General features: G+C 38.2%; 1 protein-coding gene across 6 annotated transcripts in view; it reads left to right on the top strand.

Annotated features, from left to right (window-relative positions):
• The window catches only part of SLC11A2 (solute carrier family 11 member 2), a 30018-nt gene extending 10192 nt beyond the window's left edge, over positions 1–19826 (top strand). For 2 of the 6 annotated variants that reach the window (XM_011368330.2, XM_023535417.1), the window contains exons 2-17: positions 587–640; positions 2111–2259; positions 2819–2944; positions 3482–3601; positions 4867–4973; positions 5525–5595; positions 5704–5771; positions 6838–6993; positions 7639–7797; positions 8588–8674; positions 9413–9532; positions 9699–9848; positions 10401–10474; positions 11161–11314; positions 12874–12927; positions 17894–19151. In XM_011368330.2, coding sequence (XP_011366632.1) covers positions 607–640; positions 2111–2259; positions 2819–2944; positions 3482–3601; positions 4867–4973; positions 5525–5595; positions 5704–5771; positions 6838–6993; positions 7639–7797; positions 8588–8674; positions 9413–9532; positions 9699–9848; positions 10401–10474; positions 11161–11314; positions 12874–12927; positions 17894–17971 — 1707 coding nt within the window. In that variant the 5' untranslated portion in view covers positions 587–606 and the 3' untranslated portion in view covers positions 17972–19151. Of the gene's footprint in view, positions 1–586; positions 641–1456; positions 1601–2110; positions 2260–2818; positions 2945–3481; positions 3602–4866; positions 4974–5524; positions 5596–5703; positions 5772–6837; positions 6994–7638; positions 7798–8587; positions 8675–9412; positions 9533–9698; positions 9849–10400; positions 10475–11160; positions 11315–12873; positions 12928–13818; positions 15280–17893 lie in introns of those variants that run through there. The other 4 variants (XM_011368331.2, XM_023535414.1, XM_023535415.1 and 1 more) reach the window with 4 other exon arrangements.
• The last annotated feature ends 2666 nt before the right edge of the window (positions 19827–22492 follow it).

Raw genomic sequence — 22492 nt, 5'->3', positions numbered from 1 at the left:
ATGCAGGACTGGAAAGTTCAAAAGTTTAAGTTCCCAGAGTCAGTTAAAACAAGAGTAGTCGTTTTTTTTTTTTTTTTTATGTCTCAGCATACTTTAAGTTAATAATTTAGCAGCTTGACCACAATAACTCTTTTTATTTCTTCATTCTGTTCCTCAAGCTTAAGTTGTTGTTAGTTAGGTCAAAGAGAGTTATAAATCTCTTTCCTTAAAAACTCATGAAAATGGGAAGATATCAGCCTGGTTTTAAATAGCTAAGTTAATCTAGAGGCAAAAGAAGAGACTGGGTAATTGCCTGGCAGCCTGTCTGCAGATGCTTATTAAAAAGCTTTTGCTTACTTCCCTGAATACCTGTTGCTGCAATTTGATTTTGAAGTCTTGCTAGCAAAAACATGATTAAGACAACATTTTTTATTAAACATCTCTTAATCATACTCTGAAAACTAATTGTTTTCAAGGCTATCTACTTCAGTAGAAGAATTATTCTTTTCATATAGTAAAGGTTTGGTTGTACAGAGTACAAAATGCTGTTTCTGAACTTGTTAGCTTGTTCTTGCTAATTCCTCTCCCTTCATTTTCTGTTTTCCAGAATCTTATTCTAAGAAAACGATGGTTTTGGGTCCTGAACAGAAGATGTCAGATGGTAATTTACAGTTTTGTGTTATTGTCTAATTTTTATTTGGAATTAGGCTTAAGTCCGTAACTGAATGTTTCCTTCTTGTTGTCTATTCCAACAAAAATTGTCTCCATCTCCTCTCCCCCAGCTAACAACATCATTATGGAGACCTGCTCCATTCAGAAGTCACCATCTGGTATCTTGCCGTAAATGAAAATGAATTTATAACCACAGAGACTTGCCTCATATCTTGTTCCCAGTTCTGAGATGGGCCAAGATTAGCTACAAATTTGGTTTCTATAGCAGAAATGCTTGCAAGGGCAGTGTTTTTCACAGACCTGTGATAAAAACCTCTAGAGTGTCTTGGCTGCTGATGGCATTTCAGATACCTATGAAGCAGTAAAATACTAAGCGTCTTATACTATATATTTGATTAGAGCTTCTTGACCGCTTTGACTAATCCTTCCTAATTCTAAATTTCCCCTTTAGAGTTTCCATTCCTTTTTTATAAATTTTCTCATCAGCTTAGGGCCACTTAGGTGAAGCGGCTCAGCTCCCTATAGAAAGAAAGCTTTTGTTTTTGTAATTGGAGGTTGTAAGGACTTTTTAGAAACACTTAGATTAGATCTTTGTGGCTCAAAATAGCCATTTGATGGCTACAGCAAACTGGGTTTTGTATCCTTTTAGCAGATTAGCCCTTTTCTTCCAGGCCCTCCTCCTCCCATGCCCTGCATTTAAGATTACTTGCAAAATGCCAGACTCAGGGAAATACTGATGTAATCAGTCTGAGATGAGCCCTCCTATCACAAGGGTCATCCTGTGACCCGAAGCTCTTCACTGCAGGCCTTAGTCAGGAGGCAAAGGATTCCTGCTTGGTGGTTTCCCTGCAGCTTCAGATTTTAGCCTGAACTGTGACAGGATTTTGCAACTTCCACATTTTTTAAGAAGCTTGACGGAGGTATATAATGTCCAAAGATGATTCTTCGAGTAAGTCTTGCCAAATACTGGGTAAGGTGGAGTGGTATGGTGTCTATCCCACTAGACCTAGTTTATTTCTTCTAAAAGTTAGAATTTTAGGTTACCAATGGGGCTAGTCGGGGAATGTTATGCTTTGAGACCTAGATATCAGTGTTTGAAGAAGAAAATGCAATGGTTTTGAAAATTGCCAAGTGGGAATCAAAGTCTGAAAGTAGGAAGACCATTGTGAAATTAGTGTTAAAACTGATATAGACTGGAGAAGAGGGTGAGAGGGAGCTTTTTTATCATTAGCTTTTTTGTATTCCTTGAATTTTGAACCATATGAATGTATTGCCTACTCAAAAATTAATTTGTTAAAAATATAAATAAGTAAAGTATTAGAAATAAATTGAGATACAGTCAGGTTGGTCTTATGCATTCAGGATATTAAAAAGATTTAATTTTAGTATTACTAAGGATGAATTGTTAGTGTATTTCGTTCATTTAAAAAAAAATTTCTTCTCAAATCTGTTCATTCAGATGATGCTTCTGAAGACCATGGGGACTTTGCCGATCTTGGTGCCATCAACCCTGCCTATAGTAACTCCTCTCTTCCGCAGTCCACTGGGCACTCAGAGGAGCCCTTCTCTACCTACTTTGATGAGAAGATTGCTATTCCCGAGGAGGAGGTTAGTGACGGGTAATGGAGGAGAACATTATTATGTAGGGGAAACCTATGAGTGAAAAGTCTGCTGGATAACTCAAGATCAACAGCCTCAGATCTAATTTTGGAAAGCAGTCTCAGAAGTTTGAATTTTTGTCATCAGAATAGAAACTGTTAAGGAAAATGAGAACCTTCAAAATAGTTTCCAAGTTGTACAAGTGAGCATTTTTCAATCAAGAAAGTATGAATTTTATGTTCCTTTTTTTACGATGGCTTTTGTCTTATTTGGGTAGTGGTTGGTTGGCCACAGAGGTACTGATAGTGTTACTCTGGTTTTAGAAGGAGAGGCTGATGGAAAAGAGCAGGTAAGGGAAGGGCTCTTACCTGGACAGAACAGCGGCCAGCTTATTGATAAGAAAAGTGGTAAGATGAAAGTGAAACTTGGACATACCCAATATCCAACTTCCTAAATTCTTTGTTCTTCTGAAGCTGGTATTGTTACTTTATATGTGATGAAATAATAGATAAATTAGAACAGTAGTTTGGACTTGATAATCAGTTTGATCTCTTTTCTTCTTGTGTAGTACTCTTGTTTTAGCTTTCGTAAACTGTGGGCTTTCACGGGACCAGGCTTCCTTATGAGCATTGCCTACCTGGATCCAGGAAACATTGAATCTGATTTGCAGTCCGGAGCAGTGGCTGGGTTTAAGGTAAACATCTAGTCCTACCCCTGTCCCTTTTAAACATACATAACATACCCTCACATTCTTTCCCTCTACTTTGCCTATTAGATATCAGCCTTTTGACCTACATGCAGGTATTTCATTGGCAGTGACATTTAGTAGAAAGTACTTTACCGTCTGGTATTTTATTTTATTTTATTTTATTTTATTTTATTTTATTTTATTTTATTTTATTTTATTTATTTTATTTATTTTATTTTATTTTATTTTATTTTAATTTTATTTTATTTTATTTTATTTCATCTATGTAGATGGTTTTCTATTTTATTTCACCCATATAGTTTCCTTGAACAAAGGGCAAACTGCCGATGAGAGAAACTATAGCTCAAAGAGGTACAAGGAGACCTACCAGGTTATGTGTACAACCTGATACAGAAATCAGGTCATTTGATTCCTGACATGAGCTCTTTCCCAAATATAGTGTTTCCCATTCATATTGTCAAACAACCAAACAAAAAAAACCTCAGTTGTCTGAGTGTTCAGGGGGATTTTGTTCTTTTCTAGTTGCTCTGGGTTCTTCTCTTGGCCACCATTGTGGGGCTCCTGCTTCAGCGCCTTGCAGCTAGACTAGGAGTGGTTACTGGGATGCATCTTGCTGAAGTATGTCATCGTCAGTATCCCAAGGTGAGCAGTGTACTGTCCTGTTTGTCACTTATGTCATAGGAACTTATATGCCTAGTAATATGTGCTGGCCCTACTACTTATACTGAAACAATGGAAGACTTTAGCGATCAGTGGCCCTGAGGACTGATAGTCCCAAGGGAAATTCTCTAGCCCACTCTTGCTGCCAAGCCATGTTTCTGTGCTCCTTCAAAATCTAATGTGAGATTCACCTTTCTCAGAAAGTTTCCTTAGAAAAATTCTGTTTGAATGTTTGAGAACATTCACTATTCACTCTGCCTTCTGGTGTCTAGTAGTGCCCAGTCCATGGAGAGGTGGATGGGTGAGTGGTAGTGCTCCCTAAGCACTTGCATTCATACATACATATTACTCCATCGCTTTGCATTATATATTTTTTCTTTTTTGTTTGACTTTGCCATCAATTTGAAAAAAGTGTTTTTTCCTTTACTACAAACTATATGTGGCAGGATCTTTGGATTTCCTAATAATTATTTTTCAATTTACCCTGACCTTGGAGGTTATACCATCTTTTACACTTTCCTTCTGGATATATCTTAACAGTTGTTTTTTGTGACATTTCTGGGTAGTGGGTACCTGGAAGGGTTCTTTTTCTGGCCTCAGTGAGCCAGCATTAACTAAATTTACCTTTTGCCTGCATCGTTTGACCAGATTAGTTTCTTATTTTGTTATATACCACCCAATTCCAACCACTTTGCCCTGAGTCCCCTTGCATATCTGCCCTTTCTCTGTTGTTTCTGTGTTACTACATTAAGGAAGACCTCAGCCTTTTCATGTTTGTTTTGTCTCTTCATCTACAGTCAGGATAGATATTTTCTTTTGCAGTCATTTTCTATTCTCTCCCGGCCAATTTTTTTTTTATTAAATATTATTGGGGTGACATTGATCAACAAATGTCAAAATTTTGACCATCTCAGCATCCTTATTTTCCTTTAAGACTTTTAGGATTGTTTTAAGGCAGGAAATTAAGTGGAAATTAATGAGTGGAAATTCCATTCCTCTCTTGAATGGAAGAGAAAGATAAAAAATTAGGATTAGCTGCTGCCTTGACCTTGGCTCATAGGCTCTGCCACATAGAAGCACCGTTTTCCAGTTAGGGGCCGCAGTGCAATGATGGGTCAAGTGGAGGCAAGTTCCGGCACTTCATCTCTAGACTAAGGCTTAAAAAGGACAGTTCCAAAATGTGAATTCTAAACTCTGGGGGAAGTTCTTAGAAATGATTAATTGTTTTTCTTCTATTTGGTGTTTAGATCCCACGAATCATCTTATGGTTGATGGTGGAGTTGGCTATCATTGGCTCAGATATGCAAGAAGTTATTGGCTCAGCCATTGCCATCAATCTCCTGTCTAAAGGAAGGTGAGGGAGTTTTCCTCTGTAGAGTAATCAATATTTTTACTAGATTTCAAAACAAATGTAAAAACAAAACCCAACTCATTTTCAGTTTTCCAGGTTCAACTCAAGTTTATTATATTTTTTGTGGAACCTTTCTAGAACCACCTTCCTCTTTCCTGGCAGAGATGTCTTTCATGTTCTTTCATGTTCTTGTTATACATACCTCTATGTTTGTACTTCTGTTATACAGTGTGTATTTTATTTGTGGATTATTGTATATTACAGTTATTTATTTATATGTCAGTTTATCCCACTAGACAGCACCTTAGCAATAACACCCATACTTTTCAGCTTTGTATCCTAAATTGCTGACAGAGTAGACGTTCAGCTTGAATGAATATAATTCATTTGGTGCTGTGATCCTAAATTACCCAAGGCCTGGCCTTCTGCCACTATCCCCTCTCCCCCAAGTCCTTACTTCTCCAAATGTGGTATATATGGGAGCTGTTGGGAAGAAAGTGCTTCTCAATGTTTCCTTTCTTTCCTTTAATTTCCATTTCTTACCTCTGACCTAGGGTTCCTCTGTGGGGTGGAGTTCTCATCACTATTGCAGATACCTTTGTATTTCTTTTTTTGGACAAATATGGTAAGTAGAGTGAGAATGGAGGGATCAGTCAAAGAAGCTACTCTTCCATCATGTGGCTGATAGGGAAGTCTGCCTTCTGTGAGCTCACTGCTGCATTTTCCCCTGTAGGCTTGCGGAAGCTAGAAGCATTTTTTGGCTTTCTCATCACTGTTATGGCCCTCACATTTGGATATGAGGCAAGTGTTACAGGCTATTCATTAGCGTCAAAAAATTTTTTTTTTGCCTTTTATTATAAAAGACATTATAATGCTACCATGGTTTTATTGTATTGAATATGTTAAGAAAAAGCCAATTAAGCCCTGGACCAGTTTTGAAAGAATATTATCTATAGGGAAGACTAGTGGCTAGATGACTCCTAGGTCAAAAATGACTGGAGTTCCTAGGACTTTCTAGACTAGACTCCCTGGTTCTAAATTGGCCATCTTTACAACAGGGCAGCTTTGGAGAAGGTTAGGAAGCAGGTTGCAGGGTGATTCTTGGCTGTTAACTTAGAGGGGTTCTGTTTTTACTCATGCTGGTTTATACCAACTGCAGCTTGAACTTTCTCTATATTTCAATAGTTAATATACTATAGGAGATATAATAGATGTTTCCTGGTTTGTGACCCAACTATTATATGTACCATTATATACAATAATAGCACCTTTTAATATCCAGTTGTTACCAACTGATTTCTGTTTATTGGCTTTGCTAGACTTTTAAAAATATATCTAATCTATGAGTAGATTATGCAGCTTGGTCTAAGGCTTCCAAGAGAAATGGTGAACCAGGAAAAAGTATGTATGAAAAGCATTTATGAATGCCTATGCTAGTGGCATACAGTGATTTTTAGATGAACATAGGTCAGCAGAAGCATGATAAGTGTGGATAATTAAGAATTGACTCTATATTCTTGGGTCTGTTTCATAGGAGTTACTGTGAAGCTAATTTCAGTAAGGCTCTTTGCATCCATTTTATTTTTTTAGACTATTAATTACATACTCTACACATCTATTTTGTATTTAAAACATGATGTAAAATATTCAGAAACTCCAGTCCTGAATTCTCTGACTGCTGGCTGCAAGCCCTTTTTGCTGCTTGATTTTTGATGATTCTGTATTCCTCATTAGTCTAGGTAGTTGCTGAAGAAGAAAGAGTTGCAAGGAAAGGGGTAGGGGTAAAGGTTGCTGAGTGTTTCCTAGTGCTATGTTATTTCCTCGGTCTCATATTCCAGTAAAGGTTAATCGTTATGTTGGTTTGTAGTATGTTACAGTGAAACCCAGTCAGAGCGAGGTACTCAAAGGCATGTTCCTGCCATCCTGTTCAGGCTGTGGCACCCCACAGATCCAACAGGCTGTGGGCATTGTGGGAGCTGTCATCATGCCACACAACATGTACCTGCATTCTGCCTTAGTCAAGGTGAGCAAGATCCTTATCTCAGTGGCCTCCTGGGTTGTTCATGGGCTCTTTTCCTGTAGTTGCGAGGGACACATACTTAGTTTACAACTGTTAGAGCTCTGAAGGAGAAAGATAGTTTTCCATGGTTGAATGTTTATATATTCCAAACACTTGGACTCTGTTTTATGACCAGAGATAACTGACCTCACAGAAAAACTAGGACTAATGTTCTTCATAAAAGGTCTGAAAGTGCACCAGGTCTTTCTTGTTTTACTCTCAAGACCCTGAGTGGCCTTGAGGTCAGGAGTGAAGAGCCTGACCAACCTTTTACCAGTCTTACACGACAGTTTGCTGGGAGATTTCAGAGACCTTTATAATTATTAGGACTGAAATCAGGTTATTTTTGTAGATCAGCAGTTCTTCCAGCCGTAACTGCGAGCTCAGTGGTCACTTAGTCATTATTCCCTATTTGGGGAATGTGCAGTTTCATAAAAGGGTCATGAGGTTCTTACTTAATGAACAAGGATGTAAGTGAGTTGTCTTACATTTCATCTGGTAAGTTGTTCGACTTCTAAATCTTTCAGCTGTTCCCAAACTCATGAAACACTGCAAGGAAACATTCCAAATAGTCAGAAAAAAAAATGACTGCTGCTGTTATCTTTCCAGTCCAGACAGGTAAACCGAGCCAAAAAGCAGGAAGTTCAAGAAGCCAATAAGTACTTTTTTATTGAATCCTGCATTGCGCTCTTTGTTTCCTTCATCATCAATGTCTTTGTCGTCTCAGTCTTTGCAGAAGCATTTTATCAGAAAACCAACCAGCAGGTGGTAAGTAAGCCAGGATCATGAGTGGTAGTGAGCGTGAGGGTAAAGTGAAGGCTGGAATGGGGTAGGAAAATATGACAGTGACTTGGAGGTCAGGGGAAATGGATCTCTAACCTCATGCTGCCTCCTTAATCACTGCATTAATCAGTCTACAGTCTGAGGGCTAACTAGACCTAGACCCCTTTTTCCCACCTTTTGGCTGAGAAGGGAGATTGCCTCAGGATAAAAGTTACCTCATGCTGTTTTTTTAGTGGCTTAATAGCTATTCGACTCTTTTGTTTAATGTTTATCAACTGCCAGCCTGCTTACTAGTCCTATCATTTGGTGATGAGGACAGGTTGGAAAGAGTCAATGAAACAGAAACTATTCCTGAGACTAACTGCTTTGTCATTTTGAATTCTCTGTCTTTTCAGTTCTCAATTGCCTGTCTAGTTCTGATCACTTTGTTTTCCATCTATAGGACCTTAGACTCCTGGCTCTGCTTTGACACTGTTTTGGGTGTTCTCTCATATTTGAAGTCATCTTAATGGTCTTCTCTTTCTGTCATCATTTAAAATGACCCAGCAATGCACACTCAGACGCAGTAAATATTTTTGATGACATGGGGGTATAGAAAGATTAGGGAGGAAGAGCATAATTGCTGCCAATACCTGTCCCTATCACAACCTGTATCCAGTGTCTTACTTCCAGCATGTGTCTCATAGATGACTTGTGTGTGATCTATAGGAGAGCTCTTATTATCTGGTCCTTGCCTTGAAAATAAAAGATGTTCCTAAACTGCTTTGTGTTCCAGATTGAAGTCTGTAGAAATAGCAGCAGTCCTCATACTGGCCTTATTCCTAATGATAACTCAACACTGGCTGTGGACATCTACAAAGGGGTAAACCTATTCACGTGTGTTCTTTGCCCCTGAATCAATATTCTTGACATAGTACCTGTTCTTTTCTGTGGGTTCACTTCAGAGCTGAGTATATTTTCTTTGGAGTGTCATTTATTTCAGAGGTCCAGATGTTATACAACCATTTTGGATAGCATAGGAAGAAATAGAGGATCAGCTAGAAAAATGAATTGTATTAGCAGTTCCCAAACTTTCGTTGACAGTATATTGTTCCATAGAATGTTAATTGGGGTGATCAGTGAAAGTGTTTCTAGCAAAGAGTTCTTTATTGAGACCTTAGTCCTTTTTATGTTGGTTACATTGTGAACCTTGAAGAGTAGAATGTGTATGTAATGCAGCATTTCCCAAATTTATTCGACTTTTCTTTTTACTCTTATTATCTTCCAGAGTAGTGTGTTAAGCAGTATAATGTGGGAAATATAGTGTAGACTTTTTCTTAATATTTAAGATATAGGTCGAGGATGAAAGCTTTAGGAACTTAGAGAAGAGAAAGGACTATGCTGGGGAATGTAGGATCATCCAGCAAAATTCAGGTTAAAAGCTTTTAGGACCTGACTCCAGCTTCTGAGTCATATAGAACACAAAATTATTGTTTATTAATCCATAAGCATAGCACTTGGTGTAGGTAGTTACATAGCAAAGAAGAGAGAGAATCGCTGTTTTGGGTGTTGTCTAAACAGTTCACTGACACAACATATCTTTCTTCCTTGCCTCTCCCAGGGTGTTGTTCTGGGATGTTACTTTGGGCCTGCTGCACTCTACATCTGGGCAGTGGGAATCCTGGCTGCAGGACAGAGCTCCACCATGACAGGAACCTATTCTGGCCAGTTCGTCATGGAAGTATGTGCCGTTTTGACTGGTATAGACTAGAGAAGGAGGAAATTGCCCTTTTGTTACGTCTTAATCCCATGCTTCTAAGGTCTTCCTGAACCTCTCCAAACCTTCTTCTGTTTCCCATTCCAGACATATATCCTGTTTCTGTGTTTTTTTGTTTTTATTTTTTCAGGGATTTCTAAACCTAAGGTGGTCACGCTTTGCACGAGTGATCCTGACCCGCTCTATTGCCATTATCCCCACTCTGCTTGTTGCCGTCTTCCAAGATGTAGAACATCTAACGGGAATGAATGACTTCCTCAATGTTCTACAGAGCTTACAGGTGTGGAGAGAGCTGGAAAAAGTCACATCTCATTTAGTCAGGTAGCATTACGTATTGCCTGTAGGTACCAAGCCTAGTGCCAGGTGCTGAGGAAAGTTTAGATGAAGAAAGAGGCATGGTCTTGATCTGCAGTAAATGTATATGAAATTTCTGGCATCTGAAAAGCTTTTAGAAATGGCTTGGATTTTTTTTCAAGCCTGTTGGATGGGAAAAATAAATTACGATTACATATGGAACACAAAATTATTGTTTATTAATCCAAGCAAATATTAAATAACATATAGGACACTGCTGGGTTCAATAGAGATTAAGAAGACAAGACAAGACAGATACAAATATTTGTAAAGACACTTATGATCATATTTGTTGCTAGGTTAATGACAGCTCAGATTTTAACATAACTCTTGAGCATTTGGGATGATAAGAATAACCATTTCTAATGAAGAAGATGAGGCAGGGTTTGTGTTGTCCTTTCACTAATGGTGCTGCTCTCTGGGGTGATACAGGGACCCCCCAGTAGCTTTATTTAATCTTAGTTTTTTCCTTTTCCAGCTTCCCTTTGCTCTCATACCCATCCTCACATTTACAAGCTTGCGGCCAGTAATGAGTGACTTTGCCAATGGAATGTGAGTGTTCTCCTCTAAGTTCCTCAAAGATATGTGGGGGAAGGGTATCTTCAAATAGGCCAGTCAAAAAATGAGTCATATAGGGGTCTGAGAGGTGGTTGCTAGAGCTGCCCCCTCAATCTTTGGCTCAGGAAATGGAGACTGTGAATGTAGTAAAGGAGGGCAAGCACATCTTTCTTTCTGAGGGAGAAACTTCAGCTTTTAGGGCTTAATAACTCTTCAGCCACTGAAGTTTCAAGCACCTTCATTCCGTGTTAAATGATCTGAATGGGAAAGGCATAAGCTGATACCGTTTATGTACATCTGTAAATGATATGGGGGGTATTTTCCCCCCACTGAGTAATATTATTTATTTATTTATTTTTATTTAAATGATATGGGAGTATTTGAAATGACTTGTTGCATCTCTAGGGACTCTCATGACTTGTTGCATTTTTAGGACTTGTTGCATTTCTGGGGACTTAAATAATAGGGATTATCTGATAGTATTTTTTTCATCTCTTTCTCCTTATCAGCATCAAAGTTTGGCTCATTTAACCAAATCTGGGACATATTTAGAATAATTTTTGAGTTTATTTTGAAATGCTTCTTACCTCTGTCTTGTCTACCCCATAGGACGCAGTGTTCTTTTCTGTTTGTGAACAGGTTGGACTGTTCCATAAGTGACTGTGCTGATTCTTTTGCAGAGGCTGGAGGATTGCAGGCGGGATCTTGGTTCTTATCATCTGTTCCATCAACATGTACTTTGTCGTGATTTATGTCCAAGAATTAGGGCATGTGTTGTTATATGTGGTGGCTGCTGTCGTCAGTGTGGCTTATCTGAGCTTTGTGTTTTACTTGGTAAGTCCAGCTGGGAGGGGGCAGGGGCATAGGTATGAGGGATGGCAGGGTGGGGCTGACTAGAATCCAGAAATGAAAGGACCCAAAAGAGCATATATCAATCTATCTCCAGGTTATTGAGATAATTTACATGAAATTTTAAAATCAACTATGTTTAAACTATAATATTTTTTGGCTAAATAATATTTTTAACCATAAAATTTGGTTCCTAAAGAGTTATCATTTTTCTATTTCCGTCACTTCTCAGTTTCCATTCTTAATAATTCCTAACGAGAATGTAGGAACTAAAAGAAGAGCAGCAGTATAGAAAGCAGAGAGTGGTACAAGATGGAGTTGGAGAAGTGGGCTGTGCAGTGTGATATTGGAACTTCGGGGTGAGACACAGGTGGCTTCACAGCCCTGCTCAGCTCTGCCACTTAAGTAAACAGCGATATTCTCATATTGAATTATTCTAGAGTTATTAAAAAATGATGGTTGTGAAACCATAGCTACAAAGAAAAGGAATGCAGGATTATGTATACCCAGATAATCAAAAGATTTTCCAAAGTCTAGAGTAAATTATATAAAAATTGTAGTAGTCATTGAATTAGGATGGTGGGATTATGGATACATTCTTTTCTCTATTTTCCAAATCTTTCGTAACATATATTAATGAAAAATGGCTATAGCAACAACAACAAATCTGCCTCCCTGTTCTGTACAGGTTTCTCTGAAAAACACAGGAGTTGAGGATTAGGGACAGCAGAATTTGTACCCTTCTGCTGCAGAGAATAGTTAAGGACAGAGGTGGGAAACCCACTGCTAATTTTATAACACACATCTAGTCCCCATGCTAGTGTCTGCCACCAGTAGCTACTCGATTGAGAAAAATTACTTTAGTGAATATTGAAAACTACGTCCTGGATTGATACATCCCTTTTCTTTCTCAGTAAACCTTGGGCATACTAACATTATGCTGACCCTATTATCTAGGAACTTTCTCTAAGGAAACCCAGCTAACTGAATATATCCTTGATAGGAATTGTTTTAAAAATTCACTGTAGAAGTTAAGGGAATCCGTCCATCATTCAAATTGGTTATGAACATGCCTGGTGATCCTCAGCCTGAGATTATTGAGATTGTTGAAGATCCATTTTTAAGGCTGAGGGCTGATTCTAGAGTGGGTTACTGCTCTTTAGCTCTAAAGCATGTACTTCCTAGAGCAGCTCAGGAAACTTTGTTAGTCTGTCAGTCATTCCCCTTATCATGAGCAATGGGGCAGGACTGAAGAAAAGTGGTCTTCAAGGAACTCCCAGTTCGATAACAAACTACAGACACAACGCAGGGGGAACTTAGTATTGAAGAACTTTGCTGAGGAAGGCAGGTTTCAGGATATTTGGAAGGGGTTGTGGAGTGGGGAGAATGACTTGTGCAATCTTGGTGATAATGATAGAAGAAAGGCAAAGCTGGATATTCGAGGAAGAGAGGTTTGCATCTGAACAGTATAATGTGAGCAGTCATGGTCAGTAAGAGGGCTCTTCAGAGAGGTTGATGAATGATGAACATATTTTATCTTCCAGATTTGGCAATGTTTGATTGCATTGGGCTTGTCTTTCCTGGATTGTGGGCACACGGTAAGCATCTCTAAAGTCCTGACTGAAGAAGCCACCAGTGACTATACTAAGTAAACACTGGATCAGTCTGTCTGATCCAGGTAGCCATCAGAGCCAGTGTGTTTCTATGGTTTACTGTGTGAACATAGCCAAAAGTATGTGCTGTTGCACAGACTGTATTTAGGACTCAGCTATTTGTTGGGAAAGACTTTGTTTCACATGTTTGAAAGATGAAATTTTTTTCTTCCTGACCTCCTAACCTGGGAACTGGATTAAGTGTAAGACCTTTGAAAAGATGAGGGTTTGCTGCTATCATTCCAACACTAAATCCTTTAGGAGCTGTCCAAGAGCCAGCTTGTTTTATCTTTTTGAGAGAGAGAGATCTCTATTCATAGTCTTAACCAGGCTATACATTAAAAAAACTTATTTGGAAACTGCAATAAAATTTTCATAATAAAAGGACAGAATGGGTATACAAGTTTGTCTGTTAAAAGATCATGGATTTTAAAGGCTGATATACTTTTCTTATGCATAGCCTTTCAGTTATTTTAGTTATTAAAAAAATCTCAACTAGAATAGAATGGTTTCATCCATATTAAATATAGAATTATGAGACATCTACCTCTCTCCAGTTTTTTAAAACTTATTCAAATTCTACTTTGAATTTCTCAGTGGAAGTTAAGAAGGGAGAGAAAGCATAAAGAAAGTAATAAAGGAACAAATAGCAAAATTCACCTGTAGGTGGTGGTTACTAATTACTTCAAAAATCACTTTAGAAGATTTTCCTCAGAGATCGAAAGCTTATCAGGATTTTCTTGGGAGTTCTGATTTAAATTTCATGTTAATACACAGAGCTTTTCTGATATTTACTCTTGAGCACATAGTTGTAAAACCTTCATCTTCCTCCTCCAGGAGGGTGATGATAGAAAAAGATGGTAGCATTTATAAACTGAGGTTCTCATGAGACTTTGGGGTGAGGATAAAAGACTTGAAAGGAGAAGAAGAGCCATCTGTTATATTCCTAAGAGCCACCTCCTACCAGAATCATCATGTTTTTCTGACATATGCCCAAGATGACTTGCAAAGCAGTCTCGAGCTGTGGACCAACTGATGCAAAGCTCTCTCAGAAAGTCAATAGGTATCAGTCTCTGGTTGCAAAGTTCTCTCAAGATTGCACTGGGCTACCTCTCTTCAGCCATCCCCTCAGAGGGAAAACCTTTGAGACCAGATGGTGGAGCTCTGGAGTCTGAGGAAATGGGTCCCTTCATCATGAAGCTGCTGCTCTTCAGCCACTTGTGACATTTTTACACGTGGAACCCGAGACTGTGTGATTATCTCAAATCAAATCATATTTGTCTGGCGGAGATAATCAAGTCTCTTATAGCTGTTGACTTGATAAGAACAGGAATGGGAATGGCATTGAAGGACTTCTCATTTTGGGGGCTTTCTTTCTGGAATCCTCCTGGTGGATTGATGCTCTCTGTTCATCTAAGCGCCTAAAGGCATTATTGCTGATACTTTGCATAGTCAAATATGCAGGCTGGATGGATTGTCGTTTGTAAGGCATTAAGGGTAAACTTCTGTTTCACTGACCATATCTTTATGTTAGCCCCTCAAGTAACATAGCACAGGATCGTGAAAGACACATTTCCCTAACCATTCCTCCTCATATCTGTCCCATTTCCCCACCATCATTCCCCTGTGAAGATATTGGGGATTGACATCTTAAGTTGCAGTAGGTCTGGCTACCATAGGTGAAGGCCAAAGACCAAAAAATTCTTTGTAAAGACACTATAGTAACATTTACCTTTGTGCTGAGTCTGAGTGGACCCAGTCAGTTTCAGATCCACAAATATTTAGAAGCCCTGGTAAAAACTGCTAGTTTTTTTTTTTTTTTTTTTTTAAGTTATATTTATAACTTACAACAATGGAAAATTTCTTCCCAGCTAAATAACATTTTATAATACTGTGTGTGTAGTATTTCACAGTCTTAAACACTCCCTTAGTGTATTCCATTTGATCCTCTCAGATAGTGTACTTCAGCCAGTATTCTGGATTCAATAAACAATATCTAGAACTTCAAAGTTTTCAAGTGCCAGCATGTGCATTATGTTTTGGCAGTGTCTTTGTGTGGAATGTTTAAGGATATACAGTTGTACTTTTATGTAAATTAGTCCTTGTTCTCCATAAATATAACACGAAATCGTTGTGCTGTTCCAGCATACAGAGAATTAACAGCAATGGGGAAGGGCTGCACTTTGGCTCCTGTGAGGCCCTGCTAGGGGTTTTAGGAGTGGTTACAACTGAACTTTTAGTGACCATTTAACACTATGTAAACTTGGTTTATAATTAAAAACATTTGTTTTTTTCTAATTTGGTTTCCTGGGTATTTTTTTTTTTACCTTGAAAATACTTCATTAATGGGGGGAGGTGGGGTCTCAACAACTTTGAAATACTGAAACATCACCTACCACCTGGAATGACGTATTAAAGACACACTGTTAATACTCCCTCCCTCTTTAGAAGGGATGGAAAAAGATTTAGTCCTTAGAAGACTTGATGAATTGCAGACACCTGACACTAATTTCCATTTTCCCACTTAGAGTTTTGCTATTGCTAAAGGTCACATCATTGTTATGTTTAAACTTGAAAAAAAAAAGGAACATTTGAAATGAGAAATCAGAATTGTTTAGCTAAAAATAAATGGACGTTTTGGCAGACCTTTTATAAATAGATATTGGCACCATTTAATGAAGACAAAGTTCAGGCACAGCGAACTACTAACCCTGTCACCGGTATGTGACAAGAAAATCGAAGTCAGCATTTCATTTGTCCCAAGAGTGTCACTAGAACTTCATTATTTCTTTCTCTGTTGCAAGCTTTCCCTGTTACAGGAGCTGAATACCTAAATAACACTGTAGAAGTAATCTGGGAATTTTGTTCTGCTTGCTGTCCACCCTCATTTAGCTCTCCATTTCTAATTTGGGTTTATTTTTAGAACTAAAATAAAATGCATAACAATGAAGGTCCGGATGTGAGACTTTACCCTTTAGCTCTGCCATCTGGAATGTTTCTGCTTTTTCATTGCTTAGGACCAGTGAATCTAAATGTGTCAGGTTTTCTTGATGCCTTAGTTTATGAATGTTTAAAACAGCTGACACAGCTACGTGTAGTCCTGGTCTGAGCACTCATGATCTTGCTTAATTCTTCTAACAAGATCAACCTCTGTATAGATGAGGCAACTGAAGAGCCAAAAAATAAAATCCCAAAATTTTACATAGCTAATGGGCAATTGGCATTTGAGCTTGAATAGCTTAACTCCAGGGCCCACATTATCGTTACCGAACTGTTCTATATAATACATAGTACACCTTCCATGCAAATTTAAGACATCAAACTTTGGTGTTTAGCAGCACCAGAAACATCAACACATCAAAGCATTTGATAGATACTCAAATTAGTGCTAGAATATGTTTTAGCTCAGAAGTTGCCATCTGGTGGACTAATCTTGTTTGGCCTGTGCTAAATTAAAAAAAGAAGTGCTTTTTGGCAGGCATAGAAAATGGGCGGGGCCTTCTGTGATCCTACCTCTGCAATAGCTAAGAACTAATAGTAAGTTTACTCATTTGCATTACCTCTCTGTCCTTCTCATTTCTGAATGTCTCAGCAATATAATAAACTTCCAGTGAAGGAGTTCTATTAACTCACTTAAGTGATATACTCTGGGTGTCGTAAGACTCATAATGCAACCCTTGCTTACTACACAATGAGGAAGGCCACCTTAATTTACTTGAGAAAAGCCTGCAATGAATTGTTCAGTGTATCTGACAATTGCTCTTGGTTACTAAAACCTGAGATGTAAAACCCTAAAGTGGATAAGCAAGCTGAAGTCTAAAGAGCTGTTTTTCTGCACTAAAGCCAGTGTGACTCAGTAATTTCCTATCCCATTACTTGAGATTAGTTTTATCTTGGACTTCATTTGGACTCATCTTAAGCCTGTGATATATACAGGGCAATTTGTAATGTGTTAAAAGAGATTATATCTATTGAACACTAACATCAGGTAGCATATTAATGTACTTGGAATTTGCAAAGGTAGCATTTATTCCCATTTTACAAATAAGTAGGATAAGGCTGAAAAGGACACACGACTTGCTCAAGGTCATAGGAAATGGCAGAATTGGAGCTTGAATCCAACTCCAGTGCCTTTTCCATTATACTATAATAGGAATATTTTCTTCCTGTGGATTTATAGTCCGCATTCTACATTCACTCGTAGGCTGTTGATGCCAAGGAGCAATAACATTTCTAAAGCCCTAGGTAATAACAGTAGGGCTAAAACGAGATTCAGTGATTGTCCCACGGCCTATGCAGAGAAGAGAAAAAATTAAATATGCAGCTTCACAGATCCCAACACAAACCATCTGGATTCAGGTCTCCAGGAGTAGAATCTGCAATGTGTTTTAAAAGCAACCAAAATAGTTCCGATTCAGCCTGACAAACATGTGAGACCCATAGGTTATCTCCCTCTTTCTTCGCACATGCCACTTTATTTTCACTAATTTATTTTTTAATGAAAGACTGCTTATGTGCAAAAGGGCAATGGGGCTCAGGATTTAGACCATTTAAAATTTGATTTCTAACATACCACAGTACTAAAATACAAAAGCTCTCAGTGCCTTTACCCTTAATATCCTGATCAGAAGCACCCATCCTGAGGCAGTGTATCACAAGAATAGTCGAAGTGCAAACAGTGCTGAAGGCATTTGGACTATCTCAGTCCTTAACCATTTCATCTCCTAGCTATTATTTTTATATATCATTAACTATGTACCTGTAAGTCATTTTTTTTCTGAAATAAAAATCAGTGTAGCAGTACTAAAACATAGGCCTATATTGATAAGCCCTTTATAGGTACTTAAGTACCAATTTCAAAATTTAAATATTTGCAAGTCAGTCTAATCCTTTTCCATCTTTTTGTCCTTAGTATCATCTGGGATTGACAGCTCAGCCTGAACTCTACCTTCTGAACACCGTGGATGCTGACTCACTTGTGTCTAGATGACTGACAGCCTGAGAGACTGTATAAGCATCACTTTCTCTTAGTCCTTTTGTGCCAAGTGTATTGTTAACATATCTCTGTTAGTTCAGAGGTGAGTTTTGTTCAAATGTTTTGAGCAAAAGGCAAAGATTTCCTCATGGGAAGGGTGTTAAAAGCTGACAGCTGTTAAGTGTAGGTCAGAGACCCACCCACCTCACAACATTCCTACAACAGCCAGAGTTAATAGATTGGCCTTTGATGGCCACACACCCCTATGGGCTTGTGTCTTCTGGAATTTAAAAAGATATATGTGTATATATTTATGTAAACCCGAACATGTCAGTTTGGGTAGAGTTTTAAGGTTATAAAAATTGGTAGAGCTTTTGTATTTTTTTAAAACAGATAAATCAGATACTTGTTTTTTCTGGATAATAAGTGAGAAAGGAAAAGGAGCAATGCTCTTTTTTAGAATGAACTGGTCAAATTGACTTGCCTTTTACAATGGTGCTTGACTATGGCCAGTTAAATTTCATTTTGATTTGAATCAATCAGACCCTTAGTAACTACTGATACTAGCACATCTTTTTTAAAGAAAACATTTCTTATATTCGGCAATCATTTAATCTTAGATACCGGCGTGCTTTATTATTGTCTTTCTTGTCGATTTTCTTGAAATTTTTTCAGAGCTATGATGGTATTTTCCAAAGAGCTTAGTACCTAGTAACAAGATCCAGAAACCATACGTTAACCAATGATTAGATTTTCATACTGCCTTGTAACTCAGCCCATTCTAGCATCCAAGATTTAGGTATAAGAAGAAACTTCTAACATTTAACTTTAGAAGTCCCAATGGAAGATAATGGAGGTTAGTTTTCTTTATAATATTTGTATAGTCCCACCATGTCTTTCCTTCCCACTTTACCCATTAACAGTCCAACACCATTTCTAGGTCCAAAGCTTATTTCCAAGAGTGGCTTATATTTCTGATGTTGAATCTCCTGTGGAATGCTAAGCATTTTATTTTAAGACATTTATATCAAATAGTAGTATGAAATTAGAACAAGACTGGGACTTGGAAGATTAGCCCACATGACACAAATGGCCTGCTTATATGTGGGTTATGGATTTTTTGACTTCTCTTCCTAACTAAGATTGTTTTCCCTTACAATTTTTATAATAAAATTTTAATATTTAAAAATGGAAAGTTTTTGCATAATTATCTGATTGGAAAGGCAGAAGACTTTCAACACAGGGCTCACATTCCTGCATGGAAGTGCAGTTGGCTGGAACTGAATGGCAGCTATACATTTTTAATAGAATATACTCCAGAGCGGCATACATACACCCCTTCACTTATTTCCTTCCAGCCCCAAAGGCATTAAGTTTGCAAACCCTGCAGCTTTTGTGTGACTTTGAACATCATTTTCCTCTCTCAGCATAAAAGTTAAAAATCTGACCTCTCTGCCTTATTTTAAAACTTAGTACTTTTCAATAAGACCTAAAAAAAAGACAATCCAGACATTGCCTACTTCATTTATAATGACTTGGTTGTCTAAGAGATAGGGATTTTTCTAGGTAGGTACATTAAAATTCTGATAGAGCAGCAGCCTTAGAACCCAGGTTAGAGTCCTTCTGATCTTAAAAATGAAACTGAATTAATGTCAGCAGCTTTCACTTGAAAAAGACTTTTTGAGTTTCAGTGTTTCTCGGTTTCTTTATATACAGACAGCAACTCCAGATGAATAAATTTGTTGGATTTTCTTTTCTCCCTGGACAATTTCATTTCTAAGTAATTCATTCCCCGAGAATGTTTGGGAAAAGAAAAAAAAAGGCAAAAAAAAAAAAAAATCCTGTTTTGCAACTCAAAAAAGATGAGGTGTTAAACAGAGATTGTGTACTTGGGGGCTTTCTGTAACTCCTCTTCAATCTTTAACTGTATGTTATTAGGAAGAGACTAGAGTTTACAAAAAGTTATAAATATACTCCGCAGGTTATATAACTCATGTAATCAGAAGATTTGATAAATGCTAAAACCAGTACAAGAGATCAATGTCTCAAGAGTGAGTCTTGGGTAAACTTTTTTGCTAAGTTAAGAACATTTAATCATTCTCTAGTTTATGATTTAAAAAATCTGGATTTCTATGTTATGCGCTTATATAGATGTTAATAAATTCAATTTAAAGAGTATTCTAGATGCATACACTCATTCAGTTTTTGGGGTTTAACACTATGCAGTCACTTTGTAAAAGGATGCTCTGACATTGAATAGCCAGAATGTCAGAAAAATGCAATTAAATAATTTTAGTAAGCAGCTGCTGCTACATCACTGTATGTCACCTAATATAAAAGGTAGTCAGAATACATCCAGGCACATGAAATAGTTTAACTAGCAAGTGAAGCTTTAGGGGTTATAGGTGCCATTGCCTTCTCAATTTTAAACATGATATTATGCCACCAGAGCTTTGTCTCAGAAGTATTGTGCCCATTCAGGTGGAGTTTCAAGGAATCCTCTGGCAGAGCGACCTCTGTTATACAGTTTGATTAAGTCTCAGCTATAATGGCGCTAAGTCCACACACTGGAAGAGGGAAGGACTCAACAGAGGAACAATGGATACTGCCAGCACTTCTGCCAGGGAGAGAGCCTCAGCTCCTGCCCTCACTCTGACAACTCAGTGTCCTCTTGTAAGTCCCAGTGCACAACCCCCTCTACCCCGTGCAGTCGACCCAGTGTGTTGGTGCTCAGAGCAAGCAGGTCCGTCATCGTGAAATTCTGCTCACAGACACGGCCCCTTTCATTGGTATCTGCAGCTGCCGGCTGCTGCTACTGTAGCCTCTGCCCCACTCAGCTGCTTGAACCAGGCAGCCTCCTGTCTTTGCCCGCTCCTACCTTCTATAGTTGCAGGTTGATTAGTTATCTCCCTAGTTGTAGTGCCGTCTGTTCACTAGATTCCAGGCAACTTTCCTTGCTGTTCGTTCCATGTTTCTGTCACAACTTTGATTTGTTCGTAAGAGGGACGAACAGAGCCTCTACCTACACCATTTTTTTCCCATTCTCGTGAACTCGATCTTTTTGACTTGCCTTGAGCCCTGGAAGCATGAAGATTGGCACTCCTTCCGTAGATGTCCCACCTCCGACAGAGAGAAAGGCAAACATGGCCCTAGACCCTGCCTGGCTCTTGATAACATTATCAGAGCCCTGCTCAAGCTCTACCTGAGGCTTTCTGTCTCTATGCTTTTCACTAATTTGAGTAAAGTCCTTTATCTGCTTAAGATTTTTTGGATTGGGAGTTCTGTTACTTGTAATCAAAGAAATCTTAACCAACACAGGACCTAAAAGACATTGGACATGTTTTTGCCTTTTTTCTGCAGAGGCTTAAGTCACTTCCTCGGGCTCTTGGAATGATTATAAATGTTTTATGGGCCTGAGGAGGAAAGCAGTGAGAAGGTAATATGGCAGTTATGGTCAAAACAGGTTTTGTGGTTTGGGGAATCAGGGCTTCTAAGACTTGCTCTGTGACTTGTGGAATGTAAGAAACTTCATTTATTTCTCTACATGTCAGTGTTGTCTATAGCAAGTGAGGAAAATATTTGCCATACCACATAGGTCAGATGCTATTGATAAGATTGTGTCTAATACTTTGTACTTTGCTATTATTTACCTGCCAGTATGTCAGTAATATTTTACCATGTCAACCTGTGGCTTTTGATATTTCTCAATCACTAGAAAGACCTGACCAGTAGGTAGGTAGATTAGGGAGGTTCTACTTTGGGAAGACTGTAGAGGGAGGAGATTCATGTTCCATAGCTAGAGGGCCTTACATGAGTGTCGCAATCTCACTGTTGTAACTAGCTGTTTTCATGATCCAGAGAGGTGGAGTAGCAAGTGTCCTTTCTTTCTGATCTATTGATTTAGCAAATGAGATCTTTGGACTTGAACTTTTCAAAACACTTTCAGATTGCTTACTCCTTCCAAAATTGCTTTTTCTAAACTCTGTTAGCTGTTTTTATAGTTACCTGGCTGTAGAAAGACAAATCTGTATGTTCAAATCGCTTAACTTTCCACAATGAAAGAAAGCCCTCCCCGAGGTATTAAGAAAAATGAAACCAAGCCAGCAAGTATATATACTATTTATTTTACTTCTGTTTCTAAAATATATGTGAATTTATCGATCGCTTTGCTATTTAAAGTAGTCCCTTTACAAAATCATCTCAGAAAATATACTAAATTTATTAAATACATTCAAACTACTGCTGAAAAATCCTATTCTCACACCCTCTGACCAACACGGCACTTGTTTTCAAAGCACTTGTGCGGATTTACAAAGATTTCCATGGTTGCGAGGAAAAAGGGATTTATCTTGGGACAGGAGTGGGAATTTGAGCAGGATAATCCAAAAAATAATTGTCCACTTCTTTACAGACTCACAGATTGCCTGGCTTTTAAAGGCTCTTACAAAATGCACCTAATTATATAAGGTTTTCCTAATTACAGTGGGCTTTCTCCTTGCCTGCAATTTATTGCATTCAGCAAAGTGTATGCTAGAT

Source organism: Pteropus vampyrus, unplaced genomic scaffold (assembly GCF_000151845.1).
Source record: "Pteropus vampyrus isolate Shadow unplaced genomic scaffold, Pvam_2.0 Scaffold140, whole genome shotgun sequence".
Lineage (NCBI taxonomy): Eukaryota > Metazoa > Chordata > Mammalia > Chiroptera > Pteropodidae > Pteropus > Pteropus vampyrus.
The sequence above is the reverse complement of the archived record's forward strand: the minus strand, read 5'-3'. Positions and strand labels throughout refer to the sequence as shown.